General features: G+C 36.2%; 1 protein-coding gene across 2 annotated transcripts in view; it reads right to left on the reverse strand.

Moving 5' to 3' along the window:
• The window catches only part of Lrp1b (LDL receptor related protein 1B), a 1,858,137-nt gene that overhangs the window by 653,763 nt on the left and 1,179,216 nt on the right, over positions 1–25,158 (reverse strand). For both annotated transcript variants that reach the window (XM_087899923.1, XM_087899922.1), the window contains exons 22-23: positions 24,740–24,940; positions 19,850–20,095 (exon numbers count right to left, since the gene is read on the reverse strand). In XM_087899923.1, coding sequence (XP_087756049.1) covers positions 19,850–20,095; positions 24,740–24,940 — 447 coding nt within the window. The remainder of the gene's footprint in view (positions 1–19,849; positions 20,096–24,739; positions 24,941–25,158) is intronic.

Here is a 25,158-nt window from a genome sequence, read left to right on the forward strand (position 1 = left end):
TTTTATTTCAACTTAATAACATCTACAATTATCTGAGAGGAGGGAACCTTTACTGAGAATTTCCTTCATATCATTAGGCTGTAGGCCAGCCTATCGGGCATTTTCTTAATTAGTGATTTATGTGGGAGTGCCCAGTCTATTGTGTGTGATGTCACTGTTTGGTTGGTGGTTCTTGCAGGATGAGCAAGTTTTGAGTACCAAGCTAGCAAGAACCACTTTTTCATGACCTCTTAATCAGTTTCTGCCTCCAGATTCCTGTCTTGTTTAAGCTCCTGCCTTGCATTGCTTCAATGGATTTGGGATATATAAAAATGATTTAATATATGTAAGCCAAAAAATTACCTTCCTCTCCAAGCTGTTTTTGATTATGATGTTTCATTACAGCAATAATCATGTTAAATAAAACACACACACACACACACACACACACACACACACACATTAGCACAAAAATTAAAGAAAAAGATACCGTGAACCCTGACTGTCACAAAGAGCACCTGGGAGGAAGAACAAACCAGATGAGTTCGAGAGATGCTTGCGAAGTGGAGAAGGAATGCAATTGAATTTTAATTTCAAAAAGTAAAAATAAAAAATAAAAACAATGATGGAAAGATGGCAGAGGTTGTTACTCAATCATAAAGACCAGAGTTTTACACATAAATTGGGCAGCTCAATAAAGCTTGTGGCCCCAGCTCTAAGAGACCTGATGCTCTTTTCCTGCCTCTACAGAAATGTATGTGAATATGTTTGAGCAGACACATACATCAGACATAAACACACAAGCACTTAAAAAAATAAAAATATAAATCATCCAAAAAGAAAAGCCCTCATCAATCTATTACCAGTCTAGCTCAATCATGAAAAGAAGGAATATGTTAGAAATATGTAAGAATAAATATGACTTTATTTTCAAATTTTTATCTAATTGTTACATTACCTGAAAGTTATTAAACTTGTTTATCAGTTTCAACATGTACCCTGACCTGTACTGCTCACTATGAGTAACTGTAATGTGATATGATTTCTGTGGGGTGAATGTCTGTGTTGAGATGACTATATGATCTCAAATACTTCTTCCAGTTTCACATCAATGTACTTTCTTTATGAAAATCATTGAGATTTTAATTCCAAGGAAGCCCTTTGAATCTGAATCATCATAATCTCTCTGTCCACAGGAATATAATCAGGTGGGTATGTGGTCCATGTGAGACAATGGAAATAATTTCTTTTGTTTTTTTCCTATGACCACTGAACTCTATGCTACAACTTGGCAGTGTTTATATTTTTGGTATTTGAATAATTGTTGTAGAAGAGAAAAACAGTAACAGAGAAGGAAGCAAAAAAAGACCTGATGAGGCTATTTCCCATGGAGATCTAAATTTATAGTTGAAACTAATTAATTTGAACTAAGTGTGTGTCTGTTGCAACCGATTCTGCTTTCCTCGCTCATCTCATTTGCTCTGAGGAGTCTTTCCTGATCAAGTACCTCATAAAGACTCATGACTTTTACGGCACATTATTCCAGTCTCTCTCTTGTAGGAGCTGATAGCTAGTACAGGTGATGAGCCAAGCATGAAAGGAAGTTTCTTAAAGAGAGCTGAGCCAAATCCAGCCTGAGGCTGAGAAATGCATATGCACGCAGGAAAGGTACTCAGAATACCTCCAGAGATGTGAGTACCACTAAGTATGTAGTTGTGATGACTTTTGTGCTCTGAATAAGTGCTGCACAGCAAGGTGGCCTTTATTGCACATCACTGTAACAACAGCTAACTGATACTGTGGAAATTGAGAGTGCATATAAAAATATCTTATCATATCTGATTAAAATAGATCCAAAATCTATAAGCACTTAGGTCTCAAGTGATTGTCGCATAGGCTGCCTGACTAGGCCAGAAGAGGTCTGTTAATACTTCTAGTGGCTAGTTTTAATCACCAACCATGATAAGCTGGCAGTCTCTGAGTTAATATAGACAGCTGTACTTAACAGTCACCAACAGAGGCCCAGGTCTGCCTGCTGCTGCACAGATACACACCAAGTGCCAAGTGCTCATAAGGTTGCTTGCTCACTCTTTCTTCTTTTCTTTCACTCACACTTCAGATTCTTTGGGTATGTTTGTGTGTGTATGTGTGTGTGCATATATGCGTGCATGATCCAGTGTTCTTTATTGTATCATGTATGTTCATGTATGTGTGTATACTAGTGTACAGATTACAGAGACCAGAAAGTCAATGCCTAGTGTTTTTATAGATCACTTTCTGTCGTATTAGTTGATAGAAGGCCTCGTACTCAGCTTAGAACTAAATGATTCAGCCAGACTAGCTGGTCTGTTGAATTAATAACAGAAAAATATATGTTTATATGAAAACATGCCTTGCCAATTTAGCACCCAGGGAGCTTTGAAAAACAAACAAACAGAAGCCATCAGAGGGAGCATTTGGGTTTGGAGGGAGCCCAAAGTCCAATTCCCAGAGAGTTGTTCACTGTAAGAAAAACATGTCTTTTTAAAGGGAGGATGTGGGGAACCTGTTCCACACATAAAATATTGTGGTTCTAATATATATATATATATATATATATACTAATAATATATATATATTCTAATATATATATTAGAAGGTGAGAAGACAGCACAGACAAGAGGAGAATGCTTCCCAAGCCTAGATCTGATAACAGACTCATATCCAAATAGATAAAGAAGATGTATGATGCAATGGTGAACATATGGATGCTTCTACATAAAGAATGTAAAGTTAGGTACTTTTGTCTGGATGGTGAGTGAGTGACCATGAGCATTTAAAAGAATTCTCCACAGCATCTGTCAGCAGGTAAACACAAATGCAGAACATAACAAGGACCCCTTTCATACCCTCATAGATAATTACAGATGTTAAAACTGCAGATATTGAAACCCTCCTACGCAGATGGTGGGACATTCAAAGAATGCAGCCATTTTGTGAAGCATTTGGTTGTTTTCCAAATTTTTAAATATTTCCATATTAAGTTGCCATAGGAGCTAGCAATTCCAAACCTACTCATACACTTTTAAAATTACAAATACATATCAACTCAAAACATTTATGCAAATATTCATATCAGCATTATTCCTAATAGCTTCCATAGTGGGAATAATCTACTTGCCAATTGACATTATTCATCAATAAGCTAACAAACCAAACACTGATATAAGCGGAACAAGCTTTTCATCCAAACACACATGATGTTTGGTGTCATTTCCAGAAAATGTCCAGAACAAACACATCTATATTAGCACAAATTATATTAGAAGTTTCCAGAATGTGAGGTAGGTACACAGAAATGACTGTTAAAAGGCCTGCACTTTATTTGGGGTCAATTAACATATTCTCTTTTTAGAATGTAGTAAGGGTTGCTGTAAATGAACACTCTCAAATTGTGAATTTCATGGTTTATAAACCACATCTCAATTTACTTGTTATTAAATTGTGTAATGAATGTGCAATTTTATGAAAGCTACAAGCTGTATAGTATTCACTCCAAATTTCATACAGATTCTCTGGCTCTACTGCCTGCAGATTTACTGTGAGGAGTTACCCAGCTCTCAGAACTTTCATAAAGGTGCAAATGCAATCTGCCATCAACTCATACTGCTTCTTCTAAATGTACTTGTGTCTAATGAATAAAACAGGCAACTCATCTGTTATGTAGCTACTTGTTCGGAACTGAAATCCCCTTCTGAAGGGAAGAAAACCCATAAAGTTCAGAAGGGTAATGAAAGTAAGCAGTAATTAATTACTCAGGGAGGTGGTAATCTATGATGGAGCTGCCTATGTGTTGAGTAGAGAACTCCAGGAACATAACTCTCCAGAGTCATCATCATGCTGCGGTCGGGTGTGGGTGATGAAGTTGCCTTTCAATCATCAATGTTCACCAAGGTAGATCTGAGTAGAATTATTTACTTGATCTATTATTAATGCTCTCACTGAATGTTTTTAAATTTCTATGGGGGACAGTCACACAATCCGCCCATAAAAAATCAAAGATAAAGGAAATCAAATGAAATAAGTCAAAGCAAAGAGAAAAATAGTAAGTATGACAATAAATTTTATAAAACCGAATAAAAGTGGTGATCTAAAGAAATCAAATACTCAAACAAAACAAAAAACTCAAAGACATTTATTGGAAGGGTGGAAAATATAAGCAAAGCAATGGCAAGGTTGACATGTATACAAGCAGGGTTTTACATGAGCACAGAAGCATGCATACACCTATGTAAATTGAGTACTTGAAAAGCAAGATAGATAACAAACCGAAAAAGAAAATATAGAAATTTAAAAATCGCCTCAGTGAGCTGGATTGTTCTCTAGATAAAGGTGTTATATATTTGATTTTAAAACTTTACAATCTAAAAATTTTTACCAAAATAAAAGCTCAATTCAGTCATAAACCTCTAACCTCCACTCCAGAGTGAAAGAAGGAAAATAGGAATAAAAGAAGGGGTGAAAAGAAAGGCAAACAGAATAAAAGACAAATGAAGGAAGGAAAGAAAGAAATAGAGATGAGGGGGGAGGGAAAGAAGGGACATAAGGAAGGAAGAAGCAAATGAATAAAAGAACTAATGGAGGAGAGAAGTAATGAAGGAGGAAAAGTGGGCCAGAGAGATGACTCACTGTATAGAGAAACTATTAACCAAACCTAACAACCAGAGTTCAATCCCTTGGACCCACATGGTGGAAGAGGAGAATTGATTTCTCCATCATGTCTGCTGAGTGCCACAAATATTATAAATAGATGATAAATCTATAGAGAGGTAGATAGAAAAATAGATAAATATTGAAAATAAATATGAGACAAAAGAAATACTATGAAGTCTTCCCAATAATCTGTAGAATGGTAGCGGTCCACACATGCTTCACTGATATGTAACAAGGTAACTGGCGGAACTGAGAGGACTAGTAAAGACTCATATCAGCTAAAATAATAGAAGGAACATATTCATTTAACTGGGTGGGATTTTTAAACCTGCTCTTACTCTTATCTGTAGTGTGTGTGTGTGTGTGTGTGTGTGTGTGTGTATGCACATGTACTGTCACAGACTTTACACATGTTAACTCGCAGTGATACTCTTTTTTTCTAAGATTTATTTATTTGTAAAGCATACAATGTACGGCTGGCAAGGAAGGCACCAGGTCTCATTACAGAAGGTTGTGAGCCACCATGTGGTTGCTGGGAATTGAACTCGGGACCTCTGGAAGAGCAGCCAGCTCTCTTACCCTCTGGGCCATCTCTCCAGCCCCCAGTGATACTCTTGTAACTGTTTAGAAGATAAAAATTTCCATAAAACAGTTTGTTTTCCATATAGTAGAATTGTTCTTCACTATAGCAATGACAACTTCAGCCCATATGAAGCTCCTTGAGGCAGCTGCCTTTACTGTCCCCATTATGTAAAGGAATTAAGTGAGGATCAGCATATAAATACAATGAAAGATCTAAAAAGCCTGTGGACACCTAAGAAGGATTTCTTGCTTCTTGCTGGCTAGTGATATTCGTGGATCAATAGCTTGAGAAACATGAACCCTCCCGAGATGTTCAGCATGGTGTGTAGATATGTCCACACTTCTTGGACACACTTGATATTAATGGAATGAACCTGCACAGCTGAAGCAGCATGCACATTTGAACACGTGACTCAGCTGTGCGTACTGAGATGAGTATGTGTCACATGAATTTGATAAAACACACCATTGGGAACAACTTCCACACCTTTGATAGGAGAAAGCTGACAGTAGAAGGCTGTATATCAGTTAGGCGAAATAAGTATAACAGTAAAAATAACACAAAACTCAAAATACTCTTAGAGAGTAAAAATACTCATTTCTCATGGCTATATTATACATAATTTATGCAATTTCAGAAAACAAATAATATCATATCCTTTTGAGAGCATAAACACACATGCTAGCTACACAAGGTGATTACTATGGAGATTCCAAGACACATACACAGAGGGCTTTAAATTTACTGACTATGTCATTGCTTTAGAAACATTGTAACCAAAAATGTTCAAAGATTTTTCAAGTTCTTGTATTTTATACTCTCTTTGGTCTGAGAAAACCCTGTTTGATAAATACATACATAATCATGCTTTACTATGAGAAAGTGGTTTCCCGGTGATCTAAAACTAAAGTATACATTTTTATATTTGAATGCTGAGTCTAGATAGCTTCTACTGGTTTTCATACCTTTGAGATTTCTGCTGGCTTTCTTGATATTATTTTCCCTTTGGGAGAATAAAATTGCAATGAGTAATACAATACATTGCTTCCTAAACTAGTGGGAAATCAAGAAGACTGAATTCTAAGATCCTAAGTTATACAATGTTTTTACTTTAACCAGAGGAAATATATATATTATATATATATATATATTGAGCAATAAAAACCAGTGAATAATTTTCAGGTTTGTTTCCATTTTGTCATAGACATTAACTACATTTGACACAACCTAAGTTCAGAACGAATATCAGTTCATTGTGATGTAACCACCTATTTTTATATGCGTGTAACAATTTTCCAGTATACTCACTCTTAGCTAATAAGTGAGTGAATTTAGCAGGTTGAGCTTGTGTCTTACTGAATAAAAAAAACCTTGAATTTTCCTGCTTTTGTATAAGAGATGGCACCTGTGCAAAACAACGGTAATAACAGCCACACTCACTGTGAAGAATTCTTATAACGTTAGACCTTCCCAAGGACAAGGTGAAGCATGCTCAGAAGATGGTTAACTATTTCTTCTCTTTCATTTCCTTTAAGTCTTGCTAATTTTTATGAGACATTTTGAAGCTGGAGGATTGGCTTAAGAAAAGATCTTCCCTGTTCGTCTAGAAAGTTTTGAGGTAAATTATTACTGTATCTCTGCAACTCACAATTCTATATGAACAGCTCTGGCTCCTTATCAAACACATTCCCCTCAAGCAAAGAACAATGCTGCACTGACAATTATTCCTCGTGATGTCAGATGGACTGAGTATTTTTCTGTTTCTGCAACTAAGACTTGTTTGATTTTCTATGTTCCATGATATGTTTGCAGAGAAAATTTTCATACTGTGGTAAATGGATTATTATCTCCCAGCCTCAATGTGCGTCATTACCTCCTTTTCTCCATTCCTTCACAGAAGCCATCTAGAGAATAAATAATAGTCAAATAATACTGAAGTGTACTACTCCCAAAGGAAGATGGAACAGACCTATGAAATGAAGGCTAATATGGACTTTTAAGTCTTACTCAAACTTTTGAATTTAGGTCATCTGTACATCAACTTTTAATTTTTTTTTATTTGTTGTTTCTCTCCATTTTACATTCTCAACTTTTCAGTCACTTTTAATATCTCTGTTTTATGTTTATGTTTATAAAAGCTGTCACTTCCTTTTCTCTAGTGACAAATTGTTGAAGTCTGCATTTCCTTTGTTATTTATTTTATTTTTTATTTTTATTTTTTTCTGCTGTGCAGTGCTCCATTGTGTACATGTACGACATTTTCCTTATCCATTCTTTGGTCGAGGGGCATTTAGGTTGTTTCAACATCCTTAGTCATCGGAGAAATGCAAATCAGAAAAATCTCTGAGATTTCATCCTATACCTGTAAGAATGGCTAAGATCAAAAACACTGATGAAAACTTTGTGAGGTTGTGTGGAAAAGGGAACACTTCTGCATTGCTGGTGGGAATGCATGCTGGTACAGCCCGTTTAGATGTCAGTGTAGCAATTTCTTAGAAAATTAGGAAACAACCTTCTTCAGGACGCAATAATACCACTTTTGGGTATATATCCAAAGGATGCTCAGCTGTGTCACAAGGACATGTGCTCAACTATGTTTATAACAGCATTGTTTGTCATAGCCAGAAGTCTGCATTTCCTATGTGTTTATATATAACCTTCTGTGTGTAGAGGTTTAAAAAAAAAGAATTCTTATATTTTGAAGAAATACTCCACTGTCCTTTAGTAGATTATAATTAGTATTTTAATCATATAGATAAATATAAAAATCAATTAGTTTATATTTTTCAAGAAAACATTGAATGTGAAAGAGATATAGAGGAGAATGTTAAGAAGAAGAGTTAAGAGAAATAATGAATCAAAATGAGTTAGACAAAATGAAAGAGACATAATAAAAAAGAATTTAGCCAAAAAGATTAATGTTACTGAAATTAGTAGACAAGGGGATATTTGCAAAGTCTCTATTGAAGTATACATTTAGTTTCTACAAGTTAATAATAAATGAAAAATAAGTAATAATAAAGGTCTTCATAGGAAAATTACTTCAAACTAAATAACACAAAAGTCTAACACACAGGTAGAGAAATTCTCCAATTCTGTATTTTGGGAAAAAAACCAAATTCCTGCTACTCCCATAAATTAGAAAGATTTATAAAGCAACTAGACAAAACAAAATAAAAACATAGAAAAACAGAATGGCTTGAGAACAGCCAAAGATGTGGGAACTTAGGAATGTTACTGTTGATACATATGGAAACTGCATAAGCATTCTGAAGAGCAGCTGGCTCCATTTAATAGTAATGACTTTAAGCACTCTCATTGATTCAATGATATTGTTTCAACTATGTGAGGATTATCAGTGTATCACTGATCAGACGGTTGTGGAATCTTTTCAGATGGGATCTAGCTGACAGGCATGGTTTCTGGTCACTCCACAGCTCTATCTCTTTCCTTCCTTTGATGATATACAGCAAGCAGTGGCCACATGGTCCCATTTTCACAAAGATGTTCACCACTATACCTTCCTGCACTGTATTTGATCATATCTTTCAAAATTGCAATCAATATAAAAAGCTTTCTACCTTTAGTATTTGGTACCTATAAGAAGAAAAGTAATATGTAAAGAGAATTAATGCCTAGTCCCTGAGTTGTTAATATATCAAACCTTATCATGTGGTCTGTAAGCCTTTCAGTCCATTTGCAGGAAGTATGTGGGAGAGTTTGGAGCTTCAAGCTAGAGACGTCATGGGCAGTAATAAGAATACCTTCATTGGCTATTTTAGTGGAGCCAGCCAGGGAAGAACAGAACACTAACAGAACAACAAGACAAAGGCAGCCTGAATCACAAGGTTTCAGAAGGGAACAAATATTGACTAAAGACTATTATTGGTACATTCTAATAATCTATGATCTGCTCATATCAGGAAGTTGAACTCAAAAGTGATAAATTAACTAAATTGGTGGGAAAGGCAAGCATAATATTTAGAACAGGGCCTAAATGCTTCTCATTATTTTTAGCCAGATTAAAGACATAAAATAAGACATAAATTTATGAAAATGTATGATTTTATTTCAAATGGAATGTGAATCTAGTTAAGATATACTTAGTTTGTGCTGGTAAAAGTGGCTACTATGGTTAAAAGAGGCTAATATCCTTACCTTTGGGGCAACAGAAAAAACATCTTGGGTGTGAACCTGATTTATAGAAGTTTCCAGAATGTAAAACTGAAGACACATTTGAAAAACATTCGTTGGAAAGAAGAGCGCCTGAAAAGTCAGATCCTCCATCCATGCTCACCTGCAATATGCCTTCCCAGGGAATTACATTTCCCATGGTCCACCATGAGAGCACAGAGGCTGCCGAGATTCTGGTTTACAGTGGCCGTGCAGCATCTCACAGGGCAGCAGAGGTTGACATTCTCACATGGTGCCACTTTTGCAAAATTGAAGAATTCAAGAGTTATGGGTCTTGGAGGCTTGTGCCATGGTCTCAGATAAAGACAGATGAGGCCTGGCAATGTGTGATGAATAAGATTAACTACAAAGAATTCTCCAAGTTCAGTACATGAGTTTAAAAGAATGAAACCTAAGTTATAATGAAGAATGTTGGCTATTGGAGGTATTACAAATGTACAACTTAACCTGTGTTGATTAACATCGGTTGTCAACTTGCTAAGATAAAAGGCACCTCTATGGCAGGACTGTAGGTAAGGCAAGGGGTGTGGTTATCTTGATTAGGTTTATCCTTTTGGAGGATCTGCCGACTGTGTGTGATATCATGCCATGGACTGGGATTCTGTGTTTGGGTCCCATTTTGATACAAAGAAGAAACTACACAGCATACACCAATCTGTGCTTCTTTACCTTGTACACAATGTAGCCAGATGCCTAACCCTCTTGCTATATAACCTCAAACAGTGATAAACCTTCTTGTCATTTGGGTTGCTTTTGTCAAGTTATTTTATCACACCAACAGGGAGATTAGTCAATACAGTGGCCAAGCTCAGAAACTGCAATTAGTGAGTGAAGTAAGCCCATTATCCAGCCTAAACTGCAAGCAACAGATGTGTAGAGTGTGTCTCCCCAAGACTGAGGGATTTTCCCTAGTGGAGCCGCCCACAGGCTTCCCTATGCCTATGGAGTTATAGACTTTACAATAAAGAGGGTTTCATCCTCTCTTAAATCTGATCTTTCCAAGACATCCTTCTTCTTACTCTAATACCACTCTATATCAGAAATTTGTAACTTATTTTTTCATGTTTGGGGGTAAGTAATTGTTAAGATACTTTCCTGACTATTAGAAGGTCCTGGGCTTTTGGAAAAGGCTGGCTCTGGGGACCGTAGAGACAACTTTGAAGCTGAGTTGTAGGCAAGTTTGACCACAAGTTGTCAGAAGTGAGAGTGGAACACTATGGTTAGAAAATTAAACGTTTCTCCAGGTTCACATGTTTGTAGAATCAGTCTCCCAATTCATGACCCTTTGTCATGTTGACATTTGGGGTTCTAATTACACATGGAGTCTATCTATCTGCCAGCTGAAAAGCAAAAGGAGCAGTGCTTCGCTGTTATATACGAATATGCTTTCAGACAGTGTTTTTTTGCTTCAAATTTGATGCCAAAAATCAAGAAACAGCCCAGTGCTCCCACCGCCATGGAACTATGTTGCTCTGGCTCATTTTGTGTGTCCACTTGACACAAGCTAGAGTTATCAGAGAGAAAGGCACCTCAGTTGCATAAATGCCTCCGTGAGGTCCAACTATAAGGCATTTTCTCAATTATGATAAAATCCAAGGGTCCAGGCCCTGGAGGTTGGTCCTATACCTGAGCAGGTGGTCCTGGGTTCTTTAAGAAAGCAGGCTGAGCAAACCTTGTGGAGCAAGCCAGTAAGCAGTTCCTTTCCATGGCTTCTTCATCAGCTCCTGTCTTTAGAACCCTGCCATATTTTAATTTCTGTTATAGCTTCCTTCAATAATGAACAGCAAGATGGAAATGCAAATCAAATGAACCCTTTCTTCCCCAACTTGTTTATTTGTCATGGTGTTTCTTTGCAGCAATAGAAACCCTAACAAGGACACCTGCTCACCATTATTCTTTCCCTACTGTGATAGACCAGATTTCCTCTAATCATGAGTCAAATAAATTCCTTCCCTTAAGCTGCTGCCTCTTGGGTAATGAGAACTTAACTATTTGGGGATTGAAGAAATTGTTCCAATACCCTATAAGAAATATACATGTGAACAACTGTAGAACTGTTATTAATATAAAGAGTTGGGAGCAAGCTGGAAGTATTTGTTTCGTATATGGATAAATAACATCATGTGATACTATCTAGTTATTACACATAGGAGATTAGTTACATGCATATCACAAGTAACTAAATCAATGGGTTATGAATATTATGGTCCAGACTTTATTAGAAAATATCTGGGCCAAATTTGAATGACCTCCTCTTGGTGAGGAAGAGAAGAGGGCTTTATAGAAAAAAACAAAAGAGGGGAAAATAGGAGGAAGATCCTATATAAAACAATGATGGTACTGTACTAAGAAATGATTTAATTAACTCATCCCTTCATTCATGATCTCATAATGATAAAGGGAAAGAGGGTGATAAAGGGAGTAATGAGTATCTGTGTTGTGGAAGAAAAGATAAAAGGCCAGACTATTTAAAATAAGAATTCACAACTAATATGCTATGTGCTACTAGCTACAAAATTTTATATTGTAAACGATGTATAAATTATTTGACTAAGAAATGATGGTTAGAAAGGTTGAAAAGAACGAGCTCTTGAAAGTCAGATATTCAAAGGTATGGTGGGAATGTGAGAGCACATGACCCTGAGAAGGAGCTGTGTGCTGGTATCATAGAGAAGCCCACCCTTAGAGTCATGAGAATAAGTCTCAATACCTTTGCTCTACTACCTCTAAGCAACAAGCCTTGTACAAATGAATTTATCTTTCTGGTCTCAATTTCTGTAGCTAGTCAATGAGAGATGCTTCTATCAATAGTATTTAATACCCATAGTTTTTAATAAAAGGAAGTTATTAATAAAACTGAAGTAAATACCTTGAAGGAATTATTCCCTAAGAAGACAGTATGAAAGAGTTTACAGAATGCAAAATTTTAGAGAAAATGTGAGTGTGCTATTGTAATGGCCATGACTGATGACACCGATCAGAGAAGAGCAAGCAGACCGTGAGTGATCAGCACTGTGCTCCATTTGGTGTGTGTGCGCGCGCACACACATATGTGTGCAGGTGTGCGTGTGTGTCCATTGACTGTGAATGTTTATATACTGTGCCTCTAAACACTTATACTATAGCTCCAGAGATGGTCAGTGGAAATGTAAAAAAATCCAGTTTCAGAGAAGACCAGCAAAGTGAAGGCCCTGAAGAACACGCAGAAGAAGTTAAGACCCAGAGTGATACTTAAAAAGATCTGGGTGGAGACTGAGTTGGGAAAGCATCATTTTCCCAAGGCCATGTTACAAGTACCTTACAGCTCCATCTCACTGCCTTTCCATCTCTCACTACTCAGATCTCCACAAGATAGGCCAGCTGCTTCTTATCACTTCGTCCTTTTCCATAGAATTGATCTCTTCAATCAACTCCACATTACCCTCTCTCCTACTGTCCATGAAAAGCTTATTTATTCTTCGTTCCAGTGCTTTCTTCTTCATCAGATAGAGTAACTAGTTTCTTAAAAACCACCATTTCTGGTAGATGATGGTATTTTTATTGACCTGCGTTGAGGGCAAGAGGCTACTGAATTTGCAGCATATAGTTGCATCCCGAGGTCACTGCAAGGGGAAAGTTCAGATGTGGAAAGAAGAAAGCAATAGCTGCCAGAAAAAGCCAAGGTCATTGAGAATGTGATTGAGAATCATTGAGAATTCTGAGGAACAGAAGAAAATTTAAAGTGCTGATAAAACTCAGCCTAATTTAAGGAGACAAGAAAGGGGACATATGACCAACATCCATGTATATGTATGTGTGTGTGTGTATGTGTGTGTGTATGTATGCACATATATATGTATATATAAATATATATACATATATATGTGGGATGTATTTGTATATGTGTGTGCGATTCTGCAAAGGTGTCTTCCAAGCACAGATATCAATCAGATTTCCTGGAGCTACAGCTCCCGATTTTCAACTGTCTGGTGTGGTGTGGAGCTTTTATCTAAACTTTAATCCTCATGAGGAGCAGGAAGCAACGGTTAACCACTTAGCAATCTCTCCACCGCCGTAGCCAGATAATTTTTAAGTGGCTTACTGATACCCAGGGAATCAGAATTGTAAAGAAAGAAATAGGATGTTCTTTAAGATGTAAATGTCAAAAAATTAAATTTTCTGGATCACATAATCTTTCAGAGCAGAAAGGAGTTTGCCAAGTGGGTGCACATAGATATGTGTGAGATCTAAAGATTGCAAGAGGTATGCCCTGTGCCCAAAGAGGACCGTTTCATTTCAGAGTGTGTGAATCTCCATTCCTAATCTCCTTCCTAAAATATAATATAAATCAGCAACAATAAAACTCCGTCTCCTAAAACAATGAAAACCAGGAAGAATAAGAACAAAAGTGTCATTCTTGAGAAAAGATAATTTGATTCAGGTTAAAAAGAATCAGGAAGAAAAAATATCATTCTTCCCAATATTGGGAGTACCATGTTGTGAGCTGTTAACAGGCTGCCCACCAAAGAGCAGATGGTAGAGCTAGGAAGACATACACTCAGCAGCAATATCCTCGACTTTTCAGGGGACACTCGAAAGAAGGATGTTTGGAAATGAAGGAAGTGACAAAATAGAGCACGTTTAAAAAGCAGAAAATAAGAGAGCAGATTGAAAAATGAAATTTGTAATTTACTAAATAAAAACCAAAATCTTAGAAGTTATCATCATTTATAGTCTTTCTATCTAGCAAGTAATTAGGTATGAATTTAAGAAAAAACAGCTCAGCAATGTAGCACAAGCTAGCTTATGAAGAATTTCAAATGCAATAAAAGAAAGCATGAGAGCATTACAGAAAAAAAATTCAAGGGATAAGAAGAACAGGGATGTTCTGTGTCTAAATTTGAATCATAAAGCCACATATTCTATCTTTTTTTAACCTTCTTTTCATGTTTTTGAAATGTCAAGGTGAGTTATTAAATTATAATATATAAATTAAAAATGTATTAAATTCAATAGCAGAAACATATTTTATAAAAGGAATTATGTAAAGAATGATGGAAATGAAAGGATGCCTGACACAAATGAAACATTTATTTCAAAGTCCAGTAGTTCCATGAGAACTTATTTTTAATATGCTATGAGGCTTTTGCTTTTCCAAAGAGAAAAAATAACAGAAATACAGAATAAAACCTTTTATACATGGATAATTAAATCAAATAATAAAACATAACTATGAGTAACATAAATGTTGACAGTAGCATTACTTTCTTTGCATCAAGGAGTAATTTATTATCAACTGGCTAAATTACTCATGTAGGAAAACCTTCATTTCCACCTAAATGTTATAACACATGTTTGTTTTCTTCCTGCATAATAAATGATGTAGGTGTAAAGCAAGAAAATTATGAGTTATTAGATAGTTCTCTAGAGACTTCCTCCCAGAGGAGCTTAAGCCAAAACCGTTGGGAGTTACATGCATTCAATGTTTTAATTTTAGAAAAGTAGAAACTTATTAACCCATGAGTTATTTCACATGATGCTGATTCACCCTAATACTCTAATAATTTAATCTTTATCAGTGTATAAGTTAAGCTCCCACTGTACTACGATCATAACAATCTGTGGTCAGATCTGATAAGTTGTTTCTCTACTCTGAACAAATTACTCTTCTCACACAACAAACTGCTCCTTTTAGCCTCTTGTGAGGATTAATTGATTTAGAATCTTTCAGAAGAAAGAGTAGAATAAATATGCCTTAATATTATAGGTGATGATTCAATTTTTAACAGGAATAAACAGCCACATATTATACAATAAAATTAAAAGACTGAAGTGATTTAATGATCTCTGAAAATATGATATTCATTGACTATATTTTAATTTTCCCAAACTGGATGCTGCTTCAAACAAAGGAAAATTCCATAGTTTTATTTCCTACTTTATGTTTTTCATATTTTATTGTGAAGAGAAATAAGAACAAGGGGAATATAGGACTACAAAAATTCAAATCAGACCATGATAAAACATACTCAGGAAACTGATGTCCTACACAGGGAAATATATATGGAAATAAGAAAAAGAACTTAATAATAAGGAAAGCCTTGGTTTAGTGAGGCTTAAAGTATAACTTGGATTTCTAGAAAAGATGGTGAAAATCTCACCTCGGTAGAAGAAATAAAAGGAGAGAAGGCTCATGATGCACACATTCTTGGAAGTCTAAGAAAGCATAGGGACTAAGGGAATTCCACAAAACATAAGAACTAAAAATTACATATTTACATGCAAAGGCCACGAAATAATGCAATATTATGTCGAAATGATGAATATGTTGAAATGCAATCATCAAGATTAATTAAAATGACTTCTATCCCAGAATTTCTTCTATGTCACCAGAGGAACGACTAGTTCCCTGCATGCAAGGCCCACACTTTTGGCAGAGGCTTCCTATTCTACCAGAGGATAGATGAGTATCTTGAACACCAGAGACCACTGAAGCTCCCTGAAAACCATTCAGAAGTGCGCTACTCCGCCTGAAGTCAGTCCAGCAAACTGAAATCCAGAGGAGCCCTGGAAGAAACAGAGGCCATTCACATAGCCAGAACTCCAGCCCCCAACGCAGGCAGAGACTGTCTACACAATCACAGGCCACAATAGTAAGAAGTCTAGAGAGGAAACAGAAACCAAGGAAGAAAACTTCTATCCAACAAAGATAAAAACAGAATTGGCACCTATACCTATAATTGCTCCAAATCCTGTTATGTAAGAACAGTCAGTGTAAGAACACAACAATCCATCCCCCCATCCCATTACAACACTCCCTGAATATACAATGCATTTGAACCAAAGAATATTACCTTAAAGCCAGCTTTACAGATATAACAGAGTTTCCTAAAAAAGAAATGAATAATTTCTTTCATAAAAAAAGGAAATGGAAAACAAAACATGGAGGAATACAACAGATTCCTTAAGGAATGTCAAGAAAATCAGAAAAAATAAATAAATAATTAAAGCAAAAAGTAAAAAAAGAAAAAAAAACCTGAAAACAGAAAGAAAAACAATAAAGAAAGCACAAACTGATGGAATTGTGGAAATGAAAAACCCAGGCAAGCAAACAGGAACTACAGATGCAAAATCATCAAAAGATAGAAGAGAGAATTCTACGTGTTGAAGACAAGATTAAAATAAAAAAAAATAGGTACACTTATCAAAGAAAATGTTGAATCTAAGAAATTTCTGACACAGAACATCCAGGAAACCTGAGATACTATGAAAAGACCAAACCTAGAAAGAATAAATGAATAGAAGAAGACACCCAGCTGAAAGCCCAGAAAATCTTTTTAGCAAAATTATAGAAGAAAATATTCCTAAATAAAAGAAAGACTTAACTATAAAGGTACAAGAAACTTAAAGAACACCAAATAGATTGGTCCGGAAAAGATAGTCCCCTCCCATGTAATAAACCAAACAGCAAACATACATACAAAAAAATGAATATTAAAAACTGCAAGTGGAAAATCCCAAGTAACATATAAAGGCAAGCCTATTAGAATTTTACCCTACTTCTCAATGGAGACAGTAAAAGCCAGATGGGCCTGGACAGAAGCACTGTGCATGCTAAGAGACCACAGATGCTGGCCCAGACTACTATAACCAGGAAAACTTTCAATCACCACAGATGGAGAAAACAAGATGTTCCATGATAACGTTGAATTTAAACATTTAACCACAAATCCAGTCCTATAGAAACACTTGAAGGAAAAGTCCAAACCAAGAGGTTAACTATACCCACAAATATATAGGCAATAAATAACCTCATACCAGCATAACCCAAAGAAGGAACACACACACACACATACACACACACACAGACACACACTGCCAGTGATCAAATCATTGGTCATTTATATAGCTCAATATAAATGGACTCAATTCTCAAATAAGAAGACACACAGTAACAGAATGATTGCAAAAAAAAAAAAGACCCATCTTTTTGTTGTATACAAGATACAGAAGGCAGATTTAACCTCAAAGTAAAAGGCTGAAAAAAATATTTTCCAAGCAAATGGTCTCAAGAAACAAGCTTGGGTAGTTATTCTAGTATCCAACTGAAGAGAATTCAAACAAAAATTAATCAAAAAAGATGTGGAAGGACACTTCATACTGATCAAAGGAAAAGGCCACCAAGGTAATGGTTCAATATCTGTCTATGCCCCAAATGCAAGGGCATCTACATTTGAAAAGAAAATATTACTAAAGCTTAAATCATACATCAACCCTTACACACTGACGGTAGAGACTTCAATTCTCCATTCTCATTGATGGACAGGTGATGTGAAATATTATTTTTACTCGACAAGATGTTACTTTTGTTTATTATGCATTTGTTTAATGATGTAAAGATGTGTTGCTTTGCCTGACAAATGTACCCCGTTGGTCTAATAAAAAGTTGAATGGCAAATGGTTAGGAAGTATAGTGATAGACAGGGCTCCTAGGCAGATAGAATATGTAAGAGGAGGAATCTAGGCTCAGGAGGAGAGAATGAGGGAGTAAAACACCTGGGACCAGTAAACCAGGCAGCCTCCAGCCTGTCATACTTGGAGTAAGACATACAAAAGAAACAAAACTTAAATGTCCCAATGCAAAACATAGATGAAGAAAAACAGGCTAAATTAATTTATTGGAATTGCGGGACAAGCATAAGATAATGCCAAGCATTAATAAGAAGAATCCATGTCATGATTTGGAGTTGTTTGGTGGCCCAAGAGAAAGCCATTTAGAAACAGATCATTCAGACAAAAACTAAATAGAGAAATAATGGAACCCACAGACATTATTAATGAAATGAACCTAAAAGATATCTACAGTACATTTCACCAAAACAAAAAAAAAATATATCTTCACAGCACCTCTTGTAACCTTATCCAAAATTGTTCATATAATCAGTCACAAAGCAAGTCTGGACAGATATAAGAAAATTAAAACAAGGCTTTGTGCCTTATTAGACCACCATGGATTAACGCTTGATTTCAACAAGGACAGAAAAAAAAACATATACAAATTAATGGAAACTGAACAACTCTCTACTGAATAACTACTGAGTCAAGGCTGATATAAAGAAGGAAGATAAAGACATAGAATTCAAAGGAAATGAACATACAAAATACCCAAAGTTATGGGACACTATAAAAGCTGTCCTAAGAGGAAAGTTCATAGCACTAAGTGCCTACATAAAGAATTTGGAGAACTCTCATTATCAACTTAACAGCACACATAAAAGCTCTAGAACCAAAAGACACAAACACACCCGAGAGGAGTAGAAGGCCAGGAAGCAATTAAACTAAAACTGACAATAAAATAAAAAAAACAATACAAAGAATTACTGAAACAAAGATGTGGTTCTTTGTGGAAATCAACAAGATAGATAAACCTTTATCCAAGCTAAGAGGCAGAAAGAAAATAGGTGGATACAGCAACAGACAAAGAGGCAATTCAAAGAAGCATTAGGTCATACTGCAAAAGCCTGTACTCCACAAAATGGAAAATCTAAAAGAAATGGATAATTTTCATGATATATAACACTTACCAAAGTTGAATCAAGATCAGCTAAACAGTATAAATAGACCTATAGCTCCTAAGGCAATAAAATCAGTCACTATAAGTCTCCCCCGCACCTTCCACCCCTGGAAATAAAAACCCAGATAGTTTTAGTGTAGAATTCTACCAGATTTTCAAAAAAGAATAATTCCAATACTCAATACTCTTCAAATTACCCCACAAAATAGAAACAGAAGGACCATTTTTAAATTCATTTCATGAGGCCTCAGTCACCCTCATTCACAAATTATATAAAGAAAAAACAAAGAAAGAGAATTAAGGACCAATATCCTTCATGAACATTGGTGCTAAAATATTCAATAAATTATCCTGAAACTGAACTCAGGAACACATTAAAAACATCATCCACTATGATCAAATAGACTTTATCACAGGCATACAGAAATGGTATAACACAGAGAAATCTGTCAGTATAATCCACCATATAAACAAACTCTAAGGGAAAAACTTAATGATCATTTCATTAGATGCTGAAAAAGCAAGCACGCTCTCTTTCGCCTGGCTCCTGCGCCTGGACATATCGTTCGAATTCTGGTGTAAGCTGTTGTAAGTCTTACTTCTGTTTATTAAAGCTGTATATTTTGTACTAAGATAGCCTGGGGATTTTTCATTACCAATCGCCCTGCGGCATCATAAAAGTTAGGGAACTATAATACGAAGGTATGTTATAACTCATCCTTTGCCGAGGTTTTATATATATATATATTCTAACATTTAAGGTCAATATGTAGAATAGATGGAATTCTTTCGTTGCATTTTTCAAGGTGTTTTGGGGTTTATTTCCATGGTTGGCGGTATCTACTCACCCACGCTGGTGCAGCTTTCACCATCCGTACCCAGTGTCCAGCCCTCGTAACAGGAGCACTTGACCAAGTGTTTGTGCTGCTCACACACTTGCGTACACCTCTGGTGGGAGGCACAGTAGTCCACGATTTCACAGGTTTTATTGTCTTTCTTGAGCTGGTGTCCTTCTGGGCAGGAGCAGACAATTCCTCTTCCAGGAACAACAGAGCAGTGGTTACTGCAGCCTCCATTGTTGAGCGAACACTCATCTGTGAAGGAGCAGATGGTCTTAGTCACATGGTTTTTTTTCTCGCTCCCTTGTACTTACTGATTGAATTCTCTAACTCTGGAATTGGAGTCAGCGATTTTGCACCCACTACAAGACAATCTCCCATAGCCATTCTGCTATAAATACTGCTACAAATGATCCAATGCCAGAATTTATTTCGCAATGATAAGAACCGGGAATGCAAGGTTTTATTTCTACTAAATTTGTAACATAGCTTGTGTGAGCCTATTGGTTCAAATTGTGTTGAGTACAGATTGGGTTAATCCACTGATGTAAATTGTTTTCATACTTTTGTAAAAACCAGGAAAATTACCTGAGGTCTTTTAGAATCTGTGCAAAATCTATCGTAGATGTCTTTCAAAAGAGAGACAGAAACTGATTATTTCAGTATTTAATGCTTATAAATAAAGATATATATATTCATATGTAATTAGAGTCATAATGAGGAGTAGTTTTCATTCTGCCTGTGCCCTATATATTGGTTATTATGATTAATTCAATGAGGTCATGGAAATTTAACACATAATACACAAACAAATTTATACTTGTATTTTGGCACAAGTAATGAGCATCCATTATTCACCATATGAATAACACACAAAGTTTTTAAAGAGAGGGAATGCTTCCTTCATACTGTCTGTACTTAACTTTAGATTTATGCATTTCTTGTTATTTTTTAATTATAAAATTTTAGATTCTAGGGTGACATAGAATATTTCTAATTGTATTTATCACCCTGATGTTTAATAGACAATTGAAGATCTGTGAAGAATAAAATTGAAGTATAGAAAATGATATAACATAAAATTTGTGTCAGTTTGGGCAAATCTCAAAAAGTCATGCTCTAGATTAAGAAAGAATTTTTTACAATTCCACTCTCTCTTACTGTCCCTTACTTTTCCTATTGTTCCAAAGCAGACAGCGGTTACACAGCAACAGCCCAGGAGCTTCTCCATACTGCCTTGCAGTAAAAATATTGTTTTGGATTGAGTGTAAATGCCCCTAATCTCTATACTAGGGACACCAAAGCAGGCAGATCTCTGTGAGTATGAGGCCAATCTGATTTACACAGTGAGTCGGAGGCTGGCCAAGTCTACAGAGTGAGACTTTATCTTAAAACAAAACAAAACAACAAAAATCAAGCAAAATAGAGATTAAAAAATATTACTCCAAATTGATCTAATTGTGCTTGTTCAGACAAATGCTAACAGTGCTACTGTGTAATAATTGACAAATTATAGTGATATTTACATGTATAATATAGTATTTCCTGATGTCTCTAGTATATTTATTGTAAAAACGAGTTGAAATGCTAGGTGTTCATAAAAGATTTCTACATTTTCAAGTTTTCTATATGGTTTACTTCTTTTTCATACTATCATCATCGTCAAAACAGTTGCAGTCATAAGAAAAGGAATATAATTACATTAATCATTTTTCTTTAAGAATTCACTTCATGTTAGGTATTATTTCAAAAGGAAAAATAGATTCATTTCTAAATATGCTTATTGTTCAGTAATCATAACCATTTGGTAACTGTAGCCATTTTGAAGTATTTGCCCTATTTTGAATCAATTGACACTCTCTTTAAAGAGAATTACTGTAAAGGAATGCTACTGTGCTCAGCAGGTAAAAGAATAAAATAAAAAGAAGAAAGTCTTCACAATAGTCTTAGTTTATTTCAAATATCACTTTTATCTTAGCACTAAGAATGTCTGATGCTACCTGTGGATTTAAGCATCATAGTTTAGGAAAAACAAAACTCACACTGAAATTTAAAACTGAGTGTACAAGCTAAATATCTGTATTCTCACAGTCAATGCATTATCAGTTCTTTAACTTTGTTATTAAGTTTGAAACTACATTTAAAATCTTTTATTACTGTACCAATACTGTCTCCCAAAGCAAAGTCTGGTCAGATTCTTTGGGCTTTCCGGAATGCCAGCTAGACTTGAACACATTCAGAAGAAATCAATTTATACCCCACCCCTCTGGAATACTCAACTTCCTTCCTCTATGGCCAGCAAAAGAACACTGCCCTGTAGTTCTAGTGAATCTCCATCAAGTGATTACAGACCCTGGCTGGAAAGAGCTCAGTGTGCAAAGAGTTCGTTGGATGTCTGAACCCACATATGGTTATAAGAAGTAAAAGAGTTGACCCCCCACAGCCATCACTCCTTGCCCCTCTGAGAATCTTCTGCCACCAAGAACAACCTTCTTCCTTTCTTCTGGTGGACCTGAAGCTTTCTCTTGGAATTGCACCTATCCAAAGGGACAACTCCGATTGTACCTACCAGCTCTAGGCACCCCCTGCCCTTTGTGCTCCCATGACTTTCTGTGAAAGACGGCTTCTGACAGGAGACAGAGAGGTTGTTTTCACTGGAAATCATTTTATGGAATTCACAGGACCTGGTAGGAAAATAATCTCTCCACAAGGCTAGGAGATCACAGTCTTGGGCTCTTCATCTTCAGTATAAAAAAGGTAGTCCAGGACAATTGTCTGTATTCTGTCAATCATATTTTAAATAAATGCTAATTGTTCAGGCAGGAAGTATAGGTGGGAAAACCAGACAGGAAGTAGAGGTGGAGCAAGGAGAATAGGGGTATTCTGGGAAGCAGGAAGCTCCCTCCACAGTCCTGCCTAGATCACCAAATAGGCAAGATGTAACCTGCCCAGCTGTAAAAGGTATCGGGCCATGTGGCTAACATAGATAAGAATAATGGGTTAGTATAAGCTACAAAAGTTAACAAGAAGCCTGAGCAAATGGGCCAATCAGCTTTATAACTTATAGAGATCTCTGTGTGATTTTCTTTGGGGCTTGTTGGCCGTGGGGTACTGGGCAGGACAGAAACCCCAACAAGCAGGCCCACTCATGTTATAGTAAGGATAGGAAGCCACACTAGTTCTTATTTGTACTCTTAGTTCTCATTCTTTACATCCATCCTGACCATGTTTCTGAGAGAACAGATGATGCCATATGCAGTTCTATATGAAATACCGCTGCCTCGGGACAGAACTTTGTCTCCTGTATTTTGGGTTACCTGCATGTAAACTATTCCAGAAGTAATACAAAAGAAAGAAATGCCAATTTTGATTCCTTTTCAGGTTACAAGAACAGACGTTAAGTCATTGTTTTAAAGTTGTAGTCAATTTGGACTCAAAGTTAAAAGGAGAAACACCCTTTGGAAAAGCCAGAAAAATGCAATTTTCGTGAGGGAGATGCTGCCTACTGGAATATAAGTGACCATCTCATTATCCCTTTAAGAATTGTGGACTTACTACTATTACTTTGCAGACTTGAGCTGAACCAGTGACTGGTGGACTTCATCTATCTCAGGTTTTACACAGCATCTTCTATTTAAACCTAACATCCTTATGGTACTCTTGTTACAGATGCCCCTTTTGTTTCTCTACCTACTGTGGATGCCTTAGATACATCTTTCTACTTTTCACCTTCACTTGTCTCTTAGTTGGCATAATGAGACATTAAGAGAAGGAAGTGAATTTGGAAAAGAAAAATGTATCGTCTATTCCATGAAGACTTTTTTGCAGTGTTCTAATGAATTTGGTATTTGGATTTATTTTATCTATTTTGCTTATATAGTAGTTTTACTGTTTCAAGATAATCTTATAGAATTATAGACTCTTTGAAGAAATGGTTGTTTTATTACGTACACTTTAACATGCAGAGACTATCATTTTCACATAATGCAACTCACTAGGATGCTCAGTGTGTACAAACACAACTCCAGGGCAGGGGTAACCTTTCACTCTTTGGAGCAGTCAATTTAGTCTTCCTTTCCTAGTCATTATTGTACATAGCTCCAGGGACTGCTTGTTCTTATCATTCTTCAGACTTTTTAACAGATGCCTCCTTCAGCCTGGTTTAGCAAACATATCTAAATCCCTAAATCCTCTACAATATAAATCTCTGATCTCTGCAGCGTGAAAAACATATTTTCCTTCATATGCATTGTTTGACTATTCCAAATTCTTTTAACGTCTGCTGCATTGATTGTTTTAACTAGATATGCATACTCAGGGAAACAATTCCTCAAAGACTTCCAAACAGAGACAGTAGCATAGCAACTCAGGCAATACTCAGTCTGCCTCATTATCCAGCTTCTCCCCATTTGCTGTAACAAACAAAAACACAGTTTCTCCTGTAGGGTTTGAAGACTCACATTCGCACAGTAGTGGGAAACTGTACCCCACAGATCACCAGTGAGAAGAATTCCTGTTCTTAATGGCTCCTGACAGTAATAAGTTCAGAGATGAGGGAGGGAGTGGGAATTTTGATTTTATTTTTTTAATCTCATAATAAAAAAAAAGAAACTGTAGTCATAAGCTAGAGATGTGACACTCGCAGAACTCTGCAGCTGGTAATGCATCGTCTAGTTTTTTCTTTCCTTTTTGCTGTTGTTTTCAGAAATTCTGGATCATATTAGTTATATTTTATAAGTCCATTAATTGCATCAAAATTTTATGTCAGCTTCAGTGCAAATGGTCTCTTTTGAAAGGAATAAAAGATATAAATGGGTGCGATGATAATAAGTAGATGTGAGGAAATTAAAATGGCCTAATATGTCTGGAGAGAAGAAAATGGGACAGAACAAGCAATACCGCAAAGATCGCCTTCATCTGACCCATCTGGACAGTCCCTTCTCCCGTTGCAGAGTTTCTCTGGCTGCAGGCACACGGAGGTGTCATTAGCACAAGGGTACTTGGGTGGTCCACACAAGAAACTGTCACAGTCTTCTTCATCGGACTGATCCTCACAGTCAACATCTCCATCGCATACCCAGGCATTGTTGATGCATCTCCCTTAAGGGAATGAAAAGAAAATGTATCTGAATTTTGTAATTAGATCACAGTAATGAATGGCCAGTATCATTTCTGTCAGAGAAAGCGTTACTTGCTACTAGCAAGAAATCTATTTGCTGATAATTTGGCAGCTGGTTGTTGTGACAGCATCAGAATATTCTTGTCCAGCTTAAAACTGCTCTTAGAGTCTGAGCATTAATGTTTTCTTTAGTTTCAAA

Source organism: Myodes glareolus, chromosome 21, assembly GCF_982192425.1.
Source record: "Myodes glareolus chromosome 21, mMyoGla1.1, whole genome shotgun sequence".
Lineage (NCBI taxonomy): Eukaryota > Metazoa > Chordata > Mammalia > Rodentia > Cricetidae > Myodes > Myodes glareolus.